This window comes from Artemia franciscana, chromosome 5 (genome assembly GCF_032884065.1).
Source record: "Artemia franciscana chromosome 5, ASM3288406v1, whole genome shotgun sequence".
NCBI lineage: Eukaryota > Metazoa > Arthropoda > Branchiopoda > Anostraca > Artemiidae > Artemia > Artemia franciscana.
In genome coordinates, this window is record NC_088867.1 from 47,188,542 (window position 1) to 47,211,624 (window position 23,083).

General features: G+C 37.0%; 1 protein-coding gene across 1 annotated transcript; it reads right to left on the reverse strand.

The window, feature by feature from the left end:
• Nucleotides 1-4,473: 4,473 nt before the first annotated feature.
• On the reverse strand, nt 4,474-11,729 carry LOC136027504 (protein BTG2-like). The gene is made up of 2 exons (XM_065704817.1): nt 11,540-11,729; nt 4,474-6,803 (listed from the first exon to the last, which is right to left on the reverse strand). Exon 2 carries the CDS (start codon nt 6,725-6,727, stop codon nt 6,182-6,184), a length of 546 nt encoding a protein of 181 aa, XP_065560889.1. The 5' UTR covers nt 6,728-6,803; nt 11,540-11,729; the 3' UTR covers nt 4,474-6,181.
• Nucleotides 11,730-23,083: the final 11,354 nt, after the last annotated feature.

A 23,083-nucleotide genomic window follows, 5' to 3' on the forward strand; every position in this document is an offset into this window, starting at 1 on the left:
AATTGAATCCCTGCATAAGCCTACCCCACGTATAGAATCTCCTAATGCACCCTTAAGGGTCAGGGCTATGGTACCTACACAATACAAAGAACCGGCATTAGAAAGATATCCATTAAAAAAAAAAAAAAAAAAAAAAAAAAAAAAAAAAAAAAAAAAAACAGTGTTTGATGAGAACTTGACGTCACGTCACCATGATTTAGATCACTTAATATTAAAATAAATATTTCTAACCTAAAATTTGACCCTGTAAAGGGGAAGGGGGGCTAACAACCGAAACTTTGATGTTCGATCAGAAAAACAGCTTACATGCATTTATCAGCAAAAAAAATTTATCTGTGAAAATGCAGTGGAAAGGGCCATGATTTCGCTAATTTTACAACGAAGTTACCCTTAGGAGACATTGGTCCAAAGTCCCTGGAATGCCACGATCTGGAATCTAAAAGTCGAATAGATTACAATTCCTGGTCACACACAGAAATCTGGTCTTAAGGGTGAGCTATTCAGGTCCAGAATTGAAGCTGTGACGCTTCTAGGCCAAGCGGTTTAGCAACACCGTTTTTGCAAAATTTTCAGGAAAATCTCCAAAAATTAGGGAATAGTAGAAGCATTGAAGAGAACGCAACTGATACAGAATTCCTGTATTGCTTTAAAATCACTTTCTTGTGAATAACCAGCGCGGTGGCGGAGTACACCCGGCTCTTTCATGATAAATCACCAGCGATAATTTATTGCACCCCCGACCCAGGCCTGTTGGTAAATCTGGGCTTGGGGTAACATTCAACACCTTGGTAATTTTAGGAAAGTGCTCTAACTTACTTCTTGTTTTGCTAACCAAAGAAAAGACAAAAAATAGTGAAATGTATAGCAGGCTTTTCTTCTATTAATTAAAAGTTATCCAAGCAAGGATGTTTTATACCAAGAACTAAATGATACTCTGAATGACGATTACGATCAACCACCTGGAGTATAAATCTCGGTTTAAAAAATATTGAGTTAAAACACAGCCAATTTGCATTGTTTACTACTTCAACAGAATAAAAGGAATAACTGGTAGTCCCTTGTTACCATAAACCACTAAATTACTGTTTTACCTTGATAAGAACTTAAGTAAAAACGTCATACCATTAGTCAAGAATTTTTAACGAACTACTCTTATCGTTATTACAAAAAAATTATGAGCAAGAATAAATAAAATGGAAAATACTATTCAACAGCCCAATGTTTAAAGAAACTCGAATGGTCCCCTTTAAAGCAGAACTTGTATCTACCTATCGGGTCAGAATAGGACTTATGTCCTGACCAGATCCAAAATTAAAATAAAATTATGTTTGAAACAAAAGGTTATTAATCTTATCTTATCTGCCATGTTTTGAAGAATTTAGCTGAGACAGGGAAGCGACGGAAGTTCGAAAAAAAGTACAAAAATACACACATCATATGTAAAATATTAGAAATTATGCAGAATTTTGCCGGGGCAAAGGACCCACCCATAGCATATTTTGCCCGTATTTTGCAATTTCTCTACCCTGTGACGCGTAGACATTACCCCCATTCATTAATTTGTTCATATAAAACATTAATTTGTTCCCATAATTTTCGGTAAGTTCTACATGGTATGCTGTTTCTGAATTTTGACGAACATAAAAAAAAAACATTCCTTATATCCCCTGAACTCATAAACAATTGCAAGGACCAATTAGTCAAAGAAATAACATAACATGTGTTCCTAATAAGGTATCGTGGATGGCATCTATAACAACCGAGGGGGTTCCTATGCTATTACTAGTGTCCCTGAAGTATGTCAATAAAAGAATTATCTAAATTATCAAAGCAACAGCTTTCATATGACTGATCGTTCAATGTATTGTTCAAGGATTTTATTCAGGTTTTCCCATATTTTTTCACGGCTTTAAGAGTAGGACTAACGGGTAATTAATTACCGTCGAATGCCTAGACCTCTGCAAGGTTTGTGCTAGATAGAAAAAATAATTACTACTTAAGCTCCATTGCATTTAGCATAAGTATTGCTGTAGATTGTATGGTGTTTTAAAAGATACACACCTATTCAGGCTAATAGGTTTTTATAGATGATACACATTATGTCAAATATTTCAAAAATTGAGAAAAGGATTTGAATAAGTTTAGTCACACAGAAACAACTGAACTTCCAGAACCAAAATATTGGGTTCTTAAAAGAAAAATGTCACATTTTTGACGTTTTACTCCCTTTACCCACCATCCCAAACGAACTTCATGCGCACCTTACTGCCGTTTATCACCAGCTAATCCATGGTAGGTCATCAATTCCCAAAGAAAATGACATGCCATATATAAAGAAAATTACTTTCAACGATTGCATTATATGTATCCGAACATTACTATTATATCTAATTCAAGATAAGATTTTCGTGTTTAGCCCAATATGATCTTCTCACGACAAACAATACACTTGAATGAATAAGTAGGCTGAAGCCCTATTATAAATATGAGTGTATAATTAATAAAAAAGCAGACCTTGAACTCTTAAGAGAAGAAACAAAAAAGGCACTCTAAAATAAGGACCACTGGGGGCTTATAGAACCAGTGAAATTCTATTCAAATGGACGAGATTTGAAAAGAGGATAGAGACCGCTTGTAGTTTTAGTTTACAACCATCTAGATGAGCTGTTTCTTAGCTTGAACCTGTTATGGGACAGTGGAACTGATCTTTTTGGAATCAGCAAAAATTTGGCAGTTACAATGCGTTTTCTCATTGATTGATCGAAATATAAGATTTTTGAACTTATCCTTTACTAACACACTGCTAAGAGCAAATCATTTACCTAGATACTAAAGCTCAAATGAATATAAATGTGGCCAAGTTATATCGGCTTTGACTAGCTGATTGTGTCTCAAAGACTTCAAAAAAAAAAAACTACACACATGAACAGTGGAAAATACCCATACTTTCAGACACTGGAACGAGCATTTTTTCTTCAATATTGGCACTCTTGAAAGCACATCGTTGCAGATAGGCACATTTCAGAAACGTACGCAAGTAACGAAAACCCCACTGTTAATCTCACCACAACCTCTTCTATTTGATCATTTCTCGGGAAACCCATGACAAAAATGAACCAAAGGAGATCAGTTCGTCATTATGTTCTGTAGCCTCAACAGCTGATATACTCTAATGCCAACACTAATAACATCAAAATAAGGTGGATGTCTGATTAACGGTCAAAACAAGCTCAACGATTGACCTGGGTCTTGCCATCATAGGACACTGGCTGAACCAAACTTGTTTACCTGTTCGGCCAAAAATAGACGAATTTTGAAATGTTTTTGAAAAAAGTGCTCAAGTTAGTTATTATAAAAATCCATTTTCGTGGAAATCCTAGAAAAACTATTTAGCTTCTCCCGTTTTGTGACGGAGGGATATTTAGATACATCATTAGTGTTTTTTTCGACTGAACAGAGTATGATTCTCTTGAAAGTTCATGATAGAACCGTCCCTGAAAATACTCTAGCATACCTGCTTGGAAAACATTAAAGATCACCGTACCGTTTCAGAGAGCTTTTGGAGTTCCCTTTTGTACCACCGAAGTTGATTCAAAACTGTGTAGACACAAAAATATTATTCATGCTGAATGTACACTGAACAAACAGCGCTTTGCTAACAATTAGGGAGACTACGTCTTCTTTTTTTTTATCTAACCTCTCGTTGGCTTTTCAAAATGTAGACACTTAAGATCACCTATCAACATTTACCAAATTGCTCTTAAAGTTCCCTGTGACAGAATTCTTTAATAGGCCGTTTCTTTGAGATGGTCAGCCGATGCTTTTTGACAACGTTTATAGCAATTTCATTTCCAGGCTAGTCTTTCTGTCACCTAAATATTAGAAAAAAACTGAAAAATTGACCGGTTGATGGTCTTAAATATGGTAACACTAAAAAAATAAGTAATTCTTACAGGCAAGGATGTTCAGGGAGGAATCAAGCACCACCCTGCCCAAACAGCCAAAAATAAAACTTAAATTTTACTATTTAGTGTGACGCTCGTCTAAAGAAAAACAATTAAAAAAATTATTCCCCCCCTAACTAATTGTCCACAGCCTGCTCCCCAGTAAGATATTCTGTGGTAGGACTTATTTAGAGTGGAAGGTTATTTATTTAGCTGATTTAAGCATAAAATACATTTACCAAGTATTTTCACAAGCAGAAAAAAAGGAACCTATTATATTCTTTAGAAACCAAAACAACTTCCAAACCACATTAAAACGGAGCGGATGAATCAATGCAACCTGCTCAGCTAAAATAGAGCAAAAAAATGTCAATCCCTAAAATTTAGTTTGAATAGGCTGAATGATTGCTTGGAGTTTCCGATATCAAAGTGTTTTTTTTTTCTTCCAAGGCAATTACTTTCGAACTTACAAGTTCGTATTGCCTACCAGTCTTCTAACGTTGCTGTCCAAAGAAGTCAAAAAGGCCAGTTAATGCTCACAATTTATTTACTGTACAAAACAAGCATCTCCTATTCAATAAATCCGTGGAGAACAAAAATATCTGTACATTCGCGCATTTATACACATAAAAGGAAATGCACCTGTCAATAACAGATGGGAAAGGGGGGAACGCCTAGTCCACCAATTCACGAACGCTCGACCGCACGATACGAAAACAAAAGAAAAATCTACAAATAAACTTTAAAATTATATATATATAAAAAGCACTCTTTTGAGATACATTTAGATATCGAATTTCGTCGGACGTTCAAAATTTACAATTCGACTATCTACAGAATTAAATGAACAAAATCACAGGCTTTCTATAAAGAATTCTTTGTACCTTTCCAAAAAAGGGGGATAATCAGTCGTATCGTTGAACGGTGACGAGTACTGCAAAAACAGACATAAAATTGAAGTCACCATTGACAATCACGAGTAAGACTTTCAGCTCAAAGAGCTGAAGGCTTTATTCTTCATCAAACGAGACTGAAAACAGTAAGAGCTTAAAGCAAGTTTTTTTTTTTTTTTATTAGTTTAATAGAAAAATTCGAGTATCTGAACTTCAGAAACATAATCATATTTAAAAGTAAATTATTAAGCTTTCATCAGTTACTGTTTTCTGCTCCGCCTGATTTTAGCTTTTGGACATCGAACAAACGCCCAAATGTTTCTGACGCACAGCCATTTCAAAAACTTGTCAAATCCGGCAACACTGACCAGAGTAAAATAAATAATCTTTAAAAAGGATCACAAATATTACGGTGTACAAGAAAACAAAAGTTGCAGTCGTGTACTTCCATTTTGAGGTAAAGAATAAAGAGGAGTTTGGTGAAAGTACAACCTATATAAGACAATGATGGTTCCCATTTCCACGTCAATGCTAGAAAAAAAAAACAACAAAAAACAATAAAACTAACCTACCAATATTTTTATAGATACTCAAATAGTTTACTTCAAATTTTAAAGAGATGCTACGAATATAGAACTTCCAAATTCTGAAATAAACAGTTGTAGAAGCATAGAGATGGTAGAAATGGGAGTAACAAAAAAAAAGAAGAAAAAGAACCTATCACTGGTTTGAAAAAAACGGTACAAAACCGCAATTGGCCAAGCCTTTTCCAACAGACTAGTGTTAGTAGACAAACAGACAGAGAGCCAGCCAGGTTAGCAAACACTGAAATCACAGCACTGAAAACTTCTTTGCTCGACTGCTTGTTTGAGATTCGCTCTTGAACTTGGTCCCAAACAACTCCATAATAAAAAAGGGAGAAAAACACGTCGATTTTAGTTAAAAACACACAACTGGAACACTTTATTATCTTGTACTCACAGGTAAATAATTTGTGTTGCACAATCAAGCAAGCTTCATCCACATTTGCCGGAATAGGGACACCATAAGATGAGAGATAAGCGTCAACTGCGGCTTCAGAAAATCATGCGGTTATAATTTAGACCGTGTTTAGGTTTGAAGTCTTTTTATGAATGAGATCACAGCACAAAAATCGAGGATCGATATCCTCAGGCTTTCCCCACTTTCAAGGGGAGGAGTCTCTTGGAGGAAACTATGGGAAGATCCAACACATCTTATGTCAAGGAATTAAGGCAGTCAGGTTGCTTTGAATCCTTCCCCTGGTTTCTAACAAGGGGGCTTCTCCCCCATCTATCACCAACAGGTGAGCCACTCGACGCCAGCCTAACTAGCGACGAAAGCAGCCATATGCTCATATGCAAGGATATTGCGCGCGTCCATTGCGAAGTCTAGCTTGCAAGAAGAGTCGCTATAATCAAGACCAGGAGAGGATGAAGGTGTTGAAACATATGATGACGAAGATGGTGTTGGAGATAGTTGTGCCAATCGTATTGACTCAGCAATCTGACGCTCATCATAAAGGACGCAAATAGAACCATTTTCACCAATTCTATAAGACACTTCGGATGGATCCACCCACATTGTTAATTCACTTGGAAACAGGGTATACAGAAACGTCGCTGGAATACCCGAGTCTTCACCTGCCTGAGCAAGTAAAGGGTCAATTTTCCCGTTAATCCTTATACATCTGTATCCTGATCCCTTACAGGGCCTTTCAGGAAACCAATGGTCCCTGTATCTCAATCTTAGGGTTTCAATAATATTTTCTCGTAACATGTCTAACTGATGTTGCGGAATGGCGGCCGCGGTTTTCTTCAACCTGACCAGGCTGACAAGAAAATTGGCAGCAGATGTCACTTCTAATCTCATTTTTATTTTTCGCTTTGAAACAAATCACAGCTCAATCTTTCTGCAAAAATCGATCTGGGATAGCGACAGAAAATACCTGGAAGGAAAATAAAATATTTTTAAAATTCTTTCCATTATTCATTCAATTTGGCACAACTAGGTAGGAAAATGGAAAGGCGGTGCAAAAAAGAACATAAAAAGCTAAGGGAGTCTATACAATATACTAGTAAAATAAACGGTATAACTCACTTGCCGTTTCCTTTTAAACAATTGAACAACAAATTTTTGTTTAAAGGATAGATCTAATCTCCTGACCTGCCACCCCACAGGAGGACAACTTGCTTTTCGTTAGGGGGACCCTTCTTTTGTTCTAGCCACACAATGGAATCAAGCCATATTTTTCGAGAGGTTATTGTTTAACACAAGGTAAGTCAAATGAGCACCTTAGACCAGGGACGTACACAGGGGAAGTACATCCCTTTCAAATCCTAAGTTTTCCCGAATTACGGCATTTTTTTTCTTGTAAACATTTCATAATTCTTCCTCAGCTTTTCCATAAAACAAGGAATCTAATTGTGCAATTTTTACTTTTAAAAGCATGTTTCCTTTGTAAGTGTTTATAAGCAATTAAAAGATATTTACAAGTAATTAAGTCAATATAAGTAATTGTAATCCATTTAGAAGTAATTTAATAGCTAAAAAGCAATTTATAAGTATTTTCAGTGTCAGACAACGTATTGACACATTAATCCCTAACCACATTTAGCCCAACCACAATAAAGTAGTATTACTAAATTAGGAGGACCGAGAGTTTCGATGCTTCAGCGATTTAAGCACAATATTAAGAAATAGTGCATCAAATAATAGGTATCATATCCGCTGATCTTATAAGGGGTCAACCATTATGTTTTAAGGCTTAGGTGCTCAGCCCTCTTAAGACCCTTCAAATCAAAAGCAAAATTTTGAGGAAACAGACACCCTTCGTGTCTCGAGGATAACGATTTGAAATGAAAAACAAAAAAGCAGAAACTATTAAAAACACTTTTAAATAAAAATAGAAAGAAAAAAACTAAACAAGAACAAAACGTGTCCTATAGGAGCCCTCCCCTGCCTTTTCTGCTGAAGTTTAACTACGTCAAAATAATACCAGTTGGCACGTGGAAGCGTTATTTCCCTCTTGCCTTTCAAAAATCGAACCAAAAATTTGTGGTGTAAATAAATAAATCCTTTCGTACGACATCCCACCCCATTGGGGGCCGATTGTTTAGGCAGGGGACCTTTCTTTCGTTATAGACCTCTCGAGTGGAATCAAGCAATATTTTACGTAGAAACTTTTGTTTGACACGAGGTGAAATGAACATCTTAGGCCAAGGACGTGCGCAATGGAACAGAAACCCCAACTGAAATCTTAAAAATTTTCCGAATGTACGGCACCCTTTTCTTGCCGACATTTAACAAATCTTTTTCTCGATCTTTCGAAGGACCGATATTGCAAAACCATACTTGACGAATTACAATGACTTCCAAAATTCTAATGTTAATTTAGACAACTGTTAATTTAGACCCCAAAATTCTGAAAACTGCTGTAAAATAAGCAAACCTTATTCCTAAAAGTGCAGAGCTTCACTCCCCTCCCCTTCCTTGATGAATAAATACATAGCCCACTATGTCCATCATATTTTGATGTACATGAACAGTTGTAACACCCGATTGATCTTTATCTTAACATCAGGGCGTTACAACCAATTTGCAGTACGAATACAACAGGTGTTTTCATCCATCGGAGGAGAGGTATGGGGGGGGGGAGTAGATTGAAGCAGAGCGAATTAGGAACGAGATAAGTAAGCATCCATGATTGATTTAAAGTAGTTTTCAAAAATTCTCAGGTTTTCATTCATTTGTGCCTCTGGTGTTCGCAATTAACCAAGTTTGCAATCACTTGGATTAAACAAAAAGGACATTTACAAAGCGCACATTTAATCGATTTTTTCCTAAAATTGCTGGTAATAAGTCATTTGGATATTTTTGAAAGCTGACAATAATAGTAATGCAACTAGCAAAATAAAAAAACATTAAAACTCAGTCAACTATGACAAATAGAACTTCAGTTGAATTTACGGCCTAGGCTAGTCTTACATAGAATTGTCAATGAGATAATTTATGACAAGGAAGGGGGGCGCTTGATAATTGTGTTACGTGAAAATACAACCTGTAATAAAATCATCTGGATTATGTACGACAAAGTGGAGCAAAACATGAAATACATGCGTCTTTAAGCAAACTTTTTTATTGGTCTTTGTAAGTATTTTAGTCGAGAATTCTCCTTTGTAAATGGAGACAACTATCCATTTAGAATTTTTTTTAAGGGCTTTTGCAAATTCAGGAAATTAGCTGAGTTTAAGTAAATGAAAATCTGGCAAAATTCTAGATGATAACTTTTGATAATCTAAGAAAGTGGCTGAAGAGTTCTGAGATATCTACCTCCATCATTTCTCTCTCAAAACCGGTCTATTGCAAGCTTGGGTAAACTTTACAACTTCAACAATCTTACCAGTCAGAATACTGTACTGATGAGAACAAAAACAGTTATAATCATCTTTTCTAAATCCAGAATTATATGATTTTAAAGGATTTGGAAAAAAAACTCGTCAAAATGAAAGTCTGTAGTCTTTGAGACCTTATAAATTGATTGAGCAGACATGTAACCCAAAACCCTTCCTTTGTGCTTAATTATGCAGTAGGCTAGCTGCATCTATTTCTGAACATTTCATTTTGGTAAAATTCTAGTTAATTGACTTCTTGCTATCTTGGGAAGGGTTTAGGTTTGGAAAATGAAACTTTCAGGGATGAATCTACAGACTGAAGTATGTCCCGGGAAGGTAGTCTTAAGTACCCATCTCCACTCCTTCTCCCTCTAGAGGGCCCTGAAATTATGCCTACATGACAGGTCAATAACTATTGAAATGATGAAAAAACAACATTTTACCTTAATTTTCTGTTACTAGTTGCTTTTTCTCTGCCTTTAGTTCTGAAAATGCAATTTCTGTTAATTGAGTAGAATTTTGAGTTATATCAATGTTTTTTTTTTCAAAATTTAGGAAATGTGTTTGTATATCTTTAAAGTCTTACAAAATGGGATTGAGCAAAGTTATGAAGCTGAAAACAATTTTGTTGTACTTCATTTAAGCAGAAGATCTATTTTGCAAGGTTTCACTTTTTTAGCACACATATTTTTAAAGGTTATCAAAGGTCAGGGCCCTTTATAGGGAGAAGGAGTAAGGGTAATTGCTCCAAAATACCTTCCCTGGACTTACTTTAGTCTGTATAGTCATCCCTAAGTTTCATTTTCCTAACCTAAACCCTTTCTGAGATAGCATGAAGTCAATTAACTAGAATTTTACCTTCATTTTTATAATGCAAATAGGTATAGACCTGTCATGTAGACAAATTTCAGTTCCCTCTAGAGGGAGGAGTGGAGGTGGGTACTTTAAAATACCTTCCCGGGATATATTTTAGCCTGTAGACCCATCCCCAAAAGTTTCATTTTCCTAACCTAACCCCTTTCCAATATAGTAAGAAGTCACTAAACCAGAATTTTACCCTTAATGGTAATTTCCTAGCCCCTTTCTGAGACAGCAAGAAGTCACTATACTAGAATTTTACTGGACTTACGTTGATTTGTCAAAATTTCAATATAGCCTAATTCTTGTCTAAAATTAATATAATGTATAGTGCAACAAGATTGACAAAGCTTACCACATTTTTGGAATATATAAATAATAAATAACTAAAAAAACAACAAAATTGCATTTTCAAAACTAAAACCAGAGAACAAGAAACTGAAACTAAAGCTAAAGTGTTTGGTAAACTTTTCATTGTTCATATTATTGACTAATTGATAGGGTGAACATACCACTCGATGCCTTTTTTAAGCTATTTACGAATAGGACCTATAATAATCGCTTCTATCGCAAATTCAAATTAAGTCCTTGAAGAGCTCTTGAAGCTTATAACCTTACCTGAAATTGCTGAAATTTTGAATAGGCCTATCTATAAATTTACATACAGCTTTGAATTGACCTGGGATATTTATCTTCTTCCGTCATCTTTCACATTCTCTTTAAAACGTACACTTTAATTGAGCATTCGGCGTCAAGGAAGAAGAAAACGGTATAATAATGTATATTTATTTATCAATCTTAATCGTTGAAAATCAGTGCTTGTGGATTATATAGCATTCAAAAATGGATTGATAATGTAACAGTAAGTTTGAGACAAATGTTTTGTGCTTTTCTCATACACAAACACTAGAATTATTTTGGTCACAAAGAGCTCTGCTAAAATTTGAATTTACGATACAAGCGGTTTATATATTCATGAAGAACATAAAAGGCATCGAGTGGAATGTTTACTTTATTCTAACTTAATAAGATGCACAACGAAACACCTAGGCCTACCTGTACTTGATTTAAGCAGAAGATCTAATTTTCAACTGTCTAATTTTTAAAATACAAAGATACTAAAACATCAGGGTGATCTAGAGGAAGAAGGAATGGAGGAAGGTGTTCCAAAATACCTTCTCAGGACATACTTTGGTCTGTGAGCCCATCCCTGGAGGTTTCATTTTCCTAATCTAACCAGTTTCCCAAGTTAGCATAAAGAAGCTAAACTAACATTTTACCTAATTTTTATTTCCGATACTTAACCCCTTATCAAGAATTAGCCTCATATTTAGAGTTTTACCTACTTTTTCTATCTTTGATCAAGTTTTTAGTTACCAATAAACAAGGAAGATGGTTTAAATATAATGTTACATAATAAACGAAAAGTTACCTGATGTTAACTTCCAATTTCCTGAAAACTTTTCTCAGCCCGTTAATTCTGATGGTAAATCACTCCTTCAACATACACCGATGTTATCTCAATAACTTTCTCATCTCGACTGAAACGTGTGCTATCGAACGTATAGAAACATGGCCGTTTCTTTGTTGGATCAGCCAATGAGCAAAAAGCAACTTTATTCTTATTGGTGAAAAACCGGTCTCGAGGACATTTGGATTTTCATATTATGCTGGCGTCAGCTTTTATATACCATAAGGCGACCCTTGTAAACAAAGCAAGTTACAGCAAATATATAAGTTCTGACTATACCATAACCAGAAACCTCTCTGTGGAATATTTTTTTTTTTACTTTAATTGAACAATTTAGAAAAAAAAACCACAAACTATATTTAGTAGGCCTATTCAACAGGGAAATATTCGTTCTGTAAAATGGGGGGGGGGGGGGAATTCCCTAATATGGTCTGTGATCCAATCTCAAGGGATAAGTATCACTCTGGGAAGTTACTAGTCTCATGACCCCATCCCTAATTGAAAAAATGTACAATACTTGTGCCTTATAGCAACCATACTCAGAAAGACTGCATTATATGAAATACGTATCATAACCTAACCAAAATCCCAACTACCGAAATTGTCTGGTATTAATTCCATGAAAACCGGTTATTGTCTCATGTTCGCGATTATCAGAGTGTGGTGGCTATAAGACACAAGTATCGTAGAACTTTTATCAATTTAGCGTTTTTTTTAGTTTGTATATAACCTACGGCTATATCTGGGACCGTCAAGAGGGGGGTAGGGTGGTGTGAATTGTAACGTTAACGATTATTATACTGAAAAATAGCGCAACGTTAACGACTATTATACTGAAAAATAGCGCAAAGTAAAGAACCTAATGATGCTAATTAATTTTATCAACATGTTTCCTTCTGTGGAGCTAACCAACTAGAATCTTACCAGCCACCCCCCTCAAAAACTTTCGACTTTATGTAGAATTTCGATTGATATACTGATCAGACTAACACTTAAAACCTAATTTGTTCCAACATATTAAAGTTTGCTGTACTTTTTTTTATGTAATTGGTCTTCTGGGGGGAAGAACAAGAATGTCAACCCCCCTTCCCCACAGGGATCAAAATTATATCAATACCGTTTGGTCGTCATAGTGTCAGACATCTGGAGCCCACAATTAGCTTCGATTATACAAAAAAAAAAAAAACTGAAACAAAATCTAAGAAGCAAATAAACCTAGTCCGAGCAAAACATATAATCAGAGGGGAGTAGATATGTCCCTCATTCCTTGCTACTCTCTCTACATTTAATTTGAACCTTACTGGAAGCAAAATATTGCTTCCAATATAAGTATTGGTTTTAATTTATAGCTCGAATACTGTACTTGTTAGTGTTTCAAGTCAATGCAATTACATCTAGGCAATGTTACAGGTGTTCAGGGCCAACGTAGCTACGACAATCAACTCAATACCAGCAAAAGAATGAAGACCAAAACGTAGGAGAAAAAAAAAATGAATTTTCACATTATTTTGAGAAGCAGATTGTCGTCTGGTTAATTCTTAAGATAAGAGAAATTTAGAATCAACGTAAAACGAAGGATAATCCCCCTAAACATCACCCAACTATCAATCTTAGCTTCGCGTGGGACGAGCGTCGACCTTTCCTAAATGCTAAGGATTGCTATAGCCATTAAAATTTGGGTACTTATGTATTATAGCGACCACACCCAAGAAGTCAAGTTAGGATAACTCTAATGAAATACACCAAAATACGATGAAAATATAATACTTTATTAACAAAATTATAGAAACAGAAGAACTCATTATGTTAAATACCTAATCACCTCAATATATTAAATATTTCATAAAAATACACCTACATCATAGTTTTTCTCTGTGAGACTAAGCTACTTATAACCTATTGCAGAAAGACAAATTGGTTTTCTCAGATCTTACAGATCAAAAACTTGAGTGAGGTCGCTATAATACATAAGTACCGTCAGCTGAAATGTTCCCCAGGGAAGATTTCAAACTAGCTATTAGTTTACAACTATATATTTTTTTTTTCCAAATTATTGGTTGGATTAGGATAAAGAGGCATGGAAAGATGACAGTATCGTTTTCTCAGCATAAGAAACCATTGCTGATACTGAACATGCCTAGAATGGTAGTCTTGTTGTTCTGACTCACTCTGGCCAGAAAGCATAAAACAAATGAAAGGAGCTAAGGGTGGATGAAGGGGATATTTGTAGTGGCATGGGTCCCCCAAAAGGTTGAAAGATGCACAAAAAATACCGATGGGGGAGCTAAATTTTTATCACTGCCCCCATCCACACACATTAATTCTGTGTCCATACCTGGGATGCGTAGTGAGAGTTGCTAATGAGACAGGTCTTACGATTAATATGTCGACAATAAAGTGTCTTTCAACCAAAGACAACTTTTCTATTTATTATAATAGAGAACCTATAGAGAGCGTGGAAGAGTTCAAATGTCTGTGATCTAATAAAAAATAGGGCTTCTAATGAGATTTCCAGTAAAGCTTGGTCCGTCTTCGTCCAGCTATGCAAACCTTTATAGACTTGAAGAATAATCAACATCGTGACTAATATTACAGTCCACTCAACATGCGTGATTTTTTTTGGATATATTTGAGATTTGCCCCCTCAAGACAGAAGAAGAGCACCAGCTTGATACTTTTGACCATATAAGTTTACAGGCCATTGGTAACATAAGGCTGTCACAAAGAATTGGCAACCAAAAGACCATGAAAACATATAGACAAGAAGTAGTCATTACCATCATAATCTAGAAAACGTGTCTGAAGTGGATCGCCACCGTATTGTACTATTATCACAGTAAACGCCAGGTATTAGCGCCAGGCTCCCTTTTTTGTTGAAGAAGAAATCAGGTGACCAGGGAAAATCTTACCATAATGACGTTAGAAAAGATGTGAAAGCACTTTGGAATTCCAGGTGCATATTCACAGATGATATGAAGTATGGCTGAACTTTATTCAATCACAGACTGAAGACAGAACCCGATAAAATCACTCGTTTCAGCCACTTCTCGATGCAGAGTTGTGCTGAATAATCCCTTGTGTCGTCTTAAGTAATTATATAGCTGTTTTTACTTTATCAATAATATTAGCTATATAATCAATGAGCTGAAATGATATACTTTTGTTTTCATAGATGCTCCTTAAAACTGCACCATCATCAAGGGTGACTATTTATGATTTTTGGGAGGATTTGGTCTCTGCTAGTTCTTTATTTTTACTCTAGTATATTGACAGAGTACTTTTATGGAGCCAGTGGAATCCTTTCAATTTTCTATGTGAAAACTGAGCTCCATGTAAGCAACTTTCATGGAGTAATTCCTGCACCTCAATTTTCCTGTTTTTACCGAAGCATCATATAATGATGTTAACAATCAAAATTATTGGTTCATATATTGAATGAAGAAGAGATGAACTATGTATAGTCAAGAATATAACTGGATCTGAAATTTAAACTAAATTTTCTTAGCCAAGAACCGTGAATTTTGGGACTCATGGGTCGCAACTGCGGAACAAAACAAGCGATAATGTATATCAGTTTGGCCTTTAATTCTCTAAAGGTACAACAGAAGTCCATTACGCTAACCCCTACCGTATTCATTTGAGATCCAATACGCTTTTCATATGGATACGAATGACAAGGATCTACCCCTTCCCCCAAAAAAGATCCAATCGACCACGGTTACCCCAATACTACTGTAGCTTTTGAACAGGTTTTGCTCAAGAAATTCCACAAGACCTCCTAGCAATTAGGCTTAAGACAGGATTAAATAATAAAAAAACTAGTTTTTAACTGAAAATAAGGAGCAACATTAAAACTTAAAACGAACAGAAATTACTCCGTGTATGAAAGGGGCTGTTCCCTTCTCAAAGCCTCGCTCTTTACGCTTCAGTTTGACTCTTTCTCTCAATTCTACTTTATTAAACAGCAAAAAAACTTTAACGTAGAGCGGGGTGTTGAGAAGGGACCACAAGAGTGCATAACACCAAGGCCATAAAACGACAAAACTATGAGCCGAACTTTAACTTCTCATCAACTTAGTTTGGAAAGAACATTCCTTCTGGTTGAAGAGCCTAGAACAAGAGCTTATAGAACCTCCTTCTTCCTCCATCCCAGTGGTTGAATCAACCTCCAGTTTTGAAAGACATAACTAGAACACTAACTGTCACTCATGACGAGGGTAGCCTAAATTGGAAAAGCATTTTTGGCTGTTTTCAAATGATATAAATTTTAAGAACCCTCCCCTTCCCAAAAAAAAACAGATGGAGTTCATATTTAAATAGGCGTAAATTAAAAATCAGTTTGTACTTCCCATGCAATTTCGTCAAGATCTAACAACTTTTTCTGGTAAATATCATGATGAAAAGAATTTTGGACTCACTTCCCCAAATCGGTTACACCGTTTACAGAATCTCTACAGAAGTAACTATCACAGTTACTCTTACTTCCCAGCCAAGTTTGATTAAGACCCACAACTCGTTCTGGCCAAGACTCTGACAGTAAGAATATATTCCTCTCCTCACAAAGATCAAAATGGGCACAGGATCCCAAAAGGCAAACTATACCAATTACTCTTATTTATGATAAAGTTTTACTGATATCCGATTACCCTGTTAGCTAGATGTTCTGGTATAAAAAACAAGAGCTAAGAGTTCATATGGCACTTGTGACGAGGCAAGAAGAGCTAAGAGCCAAGAACTTTAACAAAATTCTAAGAATGAATAGATTGATTTAGAAGGAAAATCAGAGGCTTAATGCAGATCGGGATTTAAAATAAGAGCTCTGAGTCACGATGTCCTTATAAATATCATAATTCATTAAGATCCGATCACCCAGTCGTAAGTTATAAATACCTCATTTTTTTCTAGCTTTTCCTCTCCCTTTAGCCCCCCAGATGGTCGAGTCTGGGAAAACGACTTTATCAAGTCAATTTGTGCAGCTCCCTGACACGCCTACCAAGTTTCATCGTCTTAGCACGTCCAGAAGCACCAAACTCGCCAAAGCACTGAACCCCTCCCCCCAACTCCTCCGAAGAGAGCGAATCCAGTACGATTACGGCAATCACGTATCTTTGCTTATTCTATCCACCAAACTTCATCCCGATTCCTCCACTATAAGCGTTTTCCAAGATTTCCGATTTCCCCCTCCAACTCCCCCCAATGTCAACAGATCTGGTCGGGATTTGAAATAAGAGCTCTGAGACATGAATTCCTTCTAAATATCAGATTTCATTAAGATCCGATCATCCATTCAAAAATACCTCAATTTTTCTAATTCTTCCAAATTAACACCCCCCAGCTCCTCCAAAGAGAACGGATCCGTTCCAATTATGTCAATCAAGTATCTAGAATTTGTGCTTATTCTTCCCATCAAGTTTCATCCCGATCTCTCCACTATAAGCGTTTTCCAAGATTTCTGTTTCCCTCCTCCAACCCCCTATGTCCCCGGATCCAATTCGAGCCGAAAATGGAGCATCTGAGACACAAGATCCTTCTATATATCAGGTTTCATTAAGATCCGATCACCTATTCGTAAGATAAAAATACCCAATTTTCACATTTTCTAAGAATTCCGGTTTCCCCCTCCAACTCCACCCAATGTCACACAATCTGGTCGGAATTTAAAATAAGAGTTTTAGTTCACAAGATCCTTCTAAATATCAAATTCCATTAAGATCTGGTCACCCGTTCATAAGCTACAAATGCCTCATTTTTCCGAATAACCCCCCCCCCCCCACAACTCCACCAAAGAGAGCGAATCCGGTCTGGTTATGTTAATCATATCTTAGACTTATTTTTATTCTTCCCATCCAGTTTCATCCTGATCTCTCCGCTTTAAGTATTTTCTAACATTTCCGGTTCCGCCCCCAATGACGCTGGATCCGGTTGAGATTTAATAAAAAAGGATCTGAGTTACGAGGTCCTTCTAAATATGAAGTTTCATGAAGATCCGATCACTCCTTCGTAAGTTAAAAATACGTCATTTTTTCTGATTTTTCAGAATTAAAAATAGACTGGATCCGTTCCAATTATGTCAATCACGTATCTAAGACTTCTGCTTATTTTTAAGTAAGACAGTTCAAATAATTCAAAATAGGGATGAAACCTTTTAATTGACAGTGAACAAATATAAAATTTTGTAACTGCATATTTCGAACACATATACAGTGTTCATCAAATTTATATCTGTTCACTCTCGATTAAAAGGTTTCATCCCTATTTTGAACTGTTGTACTTTCGTCACGGAAAGGCAGTGTGGTAGCAAAATTTAGGGACCAAACCCCCTAAGATCCAATATATATCCCAAAAAAGTAGAACCAGGACGTTTATTCTCACTTTCCATCAATCCTGATTAGGATTAAGCAACCTCTTCAGGTATATATCCTGACGAGAGGGATTCAAGGACCCCTCCAATCGCCATAGAGATCGGGTCAGGTTTGTATAATCAAAAGGCATTGTCAGTACACTAACTTTTAGTTCCCGTCTATGTTGCCAACACAGTACAATTGTACCATTTTTGGTAAAATTAGGAGGCCCTCGTACTATGTGGTACATTTGGAAAATTTTTGGCACAATAAACATTTCCCTGTACATTTTGGTTTTACTTACTCCTTTCTTAGTCAGATATCTGTTCAAGTCTTAGTTTATTGAACATTTTCTTCGTGCTACGGGAAACTTTTAATATGCTGTTCAGATAGTAGCCTACAAATTATCCTCTTACGGTAAAATTAGATGATTGACTACGTCATTATTTCAAAACACTGGAGATCATTGGTGAAGAACTGCAGAACTTACAGATCAGCAGAGCTTGGAAACGCAGACCGTAAGCTTGTGTGCGCCGATCTTCGGCTTCGCCTCCATGCACAATGATCGAAAAGAAAACCCGTCGCTGCAGATATTGGGAAACTAAAGGAACCAGATACTCGCCAGAAGTACAGTATCGAGATATTGAATCGCTTCGAGGCCCTTGGCTCACTTAATAGCAGCGAAGATCTCTGGAAGCATTTTAAATTGCAGACGAGTGAAGCAGCACAACTAGTGCTTGGCAAGAGGAATTATCCAAAGAAATCGTGGCTAACTAAGGAAACACTGCAAGTCATAGAGCAAAGATGGAAGGCAAGACTTCTTGGGGACATGACCACATATCGGAGGCTCAATGGAGTGCGGAACAGACTCATTCACCGGGATAGAACCCAGTTTGTTGTAAGGAAAGCCGATGAAATTGAGCTAGCTGCAAAAAAGAAAGACAGGGGCATTCTATTCAAGCATCTCCGAGACCTCACTGAAAATAAAACTCCCACCATGGGTCCCGTCCTGTCCAGGGATGGTGCACTTCTCTCTGACGAAGGTTCTTATCTTGAGCGGTGGAAGGACCACTTCTGTTCGCTCCTCAACAATACTAGTCCGTCTGCGCCTCCTAATGATAGTCCCAGTCAACCTTGCAGTCAAAGACCTGGAACAGATGTTCCTCGACCTCACTGAAAATAAAACTCCCACCATGGGTCCCGTCCTGTCCAGGGATGGTGCACTTCTCTCTGACGAAGGTTCTTATCTTGAGCGGTGGAAGGACCACTTCTGTTCGCTCCTCAACAATACTAGTCCGTCTGCGCCTCCTAATGATAGTCCCAGTCAACCTTGCAGTCAAAGACCTGGAACAGGTGTTCCTCCAGATGAGCCTTTCAGCCCCTCAGAAATTGGACATGCAGTAAAAAGACTCAAGAACAATAAAGCTGCGGGTATCTGTGGCTTAAACTCAGAGCTGCTAAACTATGGAGGTCCTGCAATGCTCCTGTTTCTACACACCCTGTTCTCTGCAATCTGGCAAACAGAGATAATCAGGGTGTCATCATCCCCTTATGGAAGAGAAAAGGCTCAAGAAGCGACTGCTCCAACTACCGGGGAATAACCCTACTGTCAGTCCCTGGCAAACTGTTTTTAATGGTCCTGCTGGATGGATGTTGGAGCATCATTTGAAAAATCCGGCGACCGGAGCAAGCTGGTTTTATGTCGGATCGTTCAACCCGAGCAGATTTTCACGATTCGACAAATAGTAGAGAAGACCATAGAGTTCCGATGAAAAGCATTTATTGCCTTCGTTGACTTCCGTGCTGCATTTGACTCAGTCGATCGAAAAGCTCTTTGGCGGATCCTAGAGTTGACTGGCCTACCCAAGAAATATTGCACACTTCTCAAGGCGCTGCACCATGGGACGGAAAGCTGTGTACAAGTAAATGGTCGGCGCAGCCCGTTCTTTCAAATCACGACAGGGGTGCGCCAAGGATGTGCAGTGGCCCCAGAGCTCTTCAATGTCATCATAGATTACGTTATGACAAAAACCACTTCACGTCTCAGCTTTGGGCTCAAATTCGGAGATCATACCATCACAGATTTTGCCGATGACTTGGCCATTCTGGCGGACTCCATGGAGCAGCTGGAACAAAACTAAAATTATGCCCATAGACCCGTCTTTTCCAGCTGTTAACTCTCAAGTTAGCCTGGACAGCACCACTAGCATCGAGGTTGTTAAAGACTTCACCTACCTGGGCTCCGTAATTTCTTCAAATGGCTCACTTCTCCCCAAGCTGCAGGCAAGATTATCTAAAGCGTCTTCTGTCATGGGTAGACTGAATCGTCACCTCTGGCAAAAACGAAATATCAGTCGCACGACGAAACTGCGGATCTTCAACGCTCTAGTCGGTTCTGTGATGCTTTACGGAGCAAAGACATGGCAAGCATCAGCTGCAACCCTCAAGAAAATAGACGTATTTCATGCAAAGAGCCTGAGGAGGATTGAGGGCCTACGATGGTCTGACTTCGTCAGCAATGAAAAGCTTCTACAGCTCACAAAGCAGTCTTGGCTTTCAACTCAAGCAGCCGAGCGAACCTTACGATGGTTCGGGCATCTGCTTCGAATGCCACCACATCTACCCGCAAAGATGATCTATGACTTCGACCCTATCAAAGTTGGTTGGAAGCGACCTCGAGGCCGACCGAAGAAACGTTGGTCCGACAGCCTGTCCGAGTTCTTGGCGATGGCAAACATCAGACAGGGCGAAGAGCAAATACTCGCCATGGACCAAAGTGGGTGGAGGAGGCAGACGTCACTCTCTACGCCAAGCAGTGCCCGGCAGGAGACTTAAGTCAAGTAAGTCAAGGTAAAATTACGATAAAGCTATATTATCTCTAAGAAATTTAATTATGAAGATAGAAGAAAGGTCTGTGTTGATGCCATTCATTTCGGAAAAAATTAATTACAGCATAAAATATGTTTTGTTGCACAAACAGCCAAAATTCAGACAAAGCTTATAAAATTAAGGGCGAGTCTGAACATTAGGTACCCAGCTCCAACTCCTCTCCATCAATTCATGGGTGCACAGTGGTGAAATAGCTTGCCATTTCTTATACATTGAGTGATTTAAGGCACTTAACTCTTTTAATAGTTACTACCCCGCCCTGCGGATTTGACCCCTACCTTGTGCATTAAAGGTCCATTTGTAATAGCAATCATTCTATAAATTAGTAGAGCTCTCTTAGAGTTAACTAGGAAAACATTTTGCCTAACTTCTCATATATGTAATTATTCAAGCAAAGTCGTTAGACCTGACAAGAAGAAATTGGAGGATAAATCATGGTTTATTAGAACTAGTACCATAGAAACAGGAAAATACGTTTCTAATGGACCTTATTGTCATTATCTCAGTAAAGATGGCTTGTTCCTAGACAACATGCCCCCAAAAAATTTCTATTATTGCGACCGGAAATTGTTTGCAAAAAGACATGTACGTGCCTATGATTCATTGCTAAGTAAAACCACTAGCGATACAACGCCAATTGCCAGAACTATTATGCTAATGATTTTGCATACATATATTTTGTAAATTACAACAGCTTCGCTTTGAGAATATTCAAATACCAAATTTCCAACTGATATGATACTTTACTTCACTTATACTCATCTTTATTTTAATTTAGCACTCTACTTTGACAAACTTCTTGCTTGGATTTTTTTTTAATTTAATGTACATAAAAGGTGGAAAAAGAGGAAGAAATATGTAAAATGAATTGTAGGCAAAAACTGGGTTTACTTTCCTTTTCTCTGATAATATATCCCCAAATGAGCCAAACCCTCTGAAATCGATTCCATAATTTACATGCACCGAGCTTGGATACTGTTCTGATCAAGTTTATCAAGTTGATCATATTTCTGATCAAGTTTATCATATTTCTGATCAAGTTTATCAAGTTGATCATATTTCTGATCAAGTTGATCAAGTTTATCATATTTCTGATCAAGTTTATCATATTTCTGATCAAGTTATCAAGTTTATCATATTTCTGATCAAGTTTATCAAGTTGATCAAGTTATACTGTTCTGTAATTTGATCAAGTTTATTTACCAGAGCGAGTAAAGGCTCAGATGCTTTCTTGGTATTCAACCTCATTAGTCCAAGAAATCGCTTTGTTTAAAGTAATCATATTTTATGCAATATATCTCTACAACAAATAGCTTTTTTAAAGCAATAAAACAAAACACAGAAACATTAGTTTCTGTTTCAACTTCTTCCTTTCAATCTACTTATTGGTAAGCCATCTAGATTCTTCAATCTTTTGCTTTTAGCGTAGGTATCACTCCTGACGCACTTTATAAAACAGTCACACACGACTACAGTGTCACCATTACATTAACAGGGAGGTTTCTGAAATACTATTCTACACTATTGTACTGACCTTATTCTTTTACGGTAAGCTTAAATGATGATAGTGATGTAAAATGAGGTAAAATCTTTCGTTTAGCTTTTTGGTCTGTGATGTTTTACCCTTTTCTGTGTGCTCACGCTATATTGCTCAATTGCAACTTAAATATCCATGAAGATCAGCGTTCTTACGTAATTTATGAAACTGTAAGCACTTTAGGATTCTAAAGATAATTTTTATTTCCAAATAAAGCTATTAAGTCGATTAAATAAAGTTATTTAATGGATTTGTAAGACTTGCAAATTTTGGACTGCATGTTCATCATTTAAGTGTGCAATGGAACATATTTCAAATAATTATGGTAGTTATTTCAAGATGGAGCTTCAATCACTTTTCAAGTTGATGAGGTTCAGTATTCTGTTTAGCTAAACATAATAAAGCCTATCATATAGAATTTTGTTTCATAAATAATTTTGTTCTTTCAGCCTAAACCTAACACAAGTCCAAAGTCTTGCTCAAATAACTTAATCGAAAATCAAGGGTTCCAAATTCTTCACTGTATCTTAGCTGTGAAAATAATGAACAAAACAAACAAGAAAGACCTATCACGCACAGCTTCACCGAAAACCAGGTTAAATTAGACAAACCACAAGATGAGATTTTAGACAGGTTTACAAAGAGATAAAAGTGGATGGAAGCAGGATTTTGGAGCAAACAATTTTCTTAAGTTTGCTAGTAAAACAGGATGAGACCCAATCAGGTTGGCCCCTACTA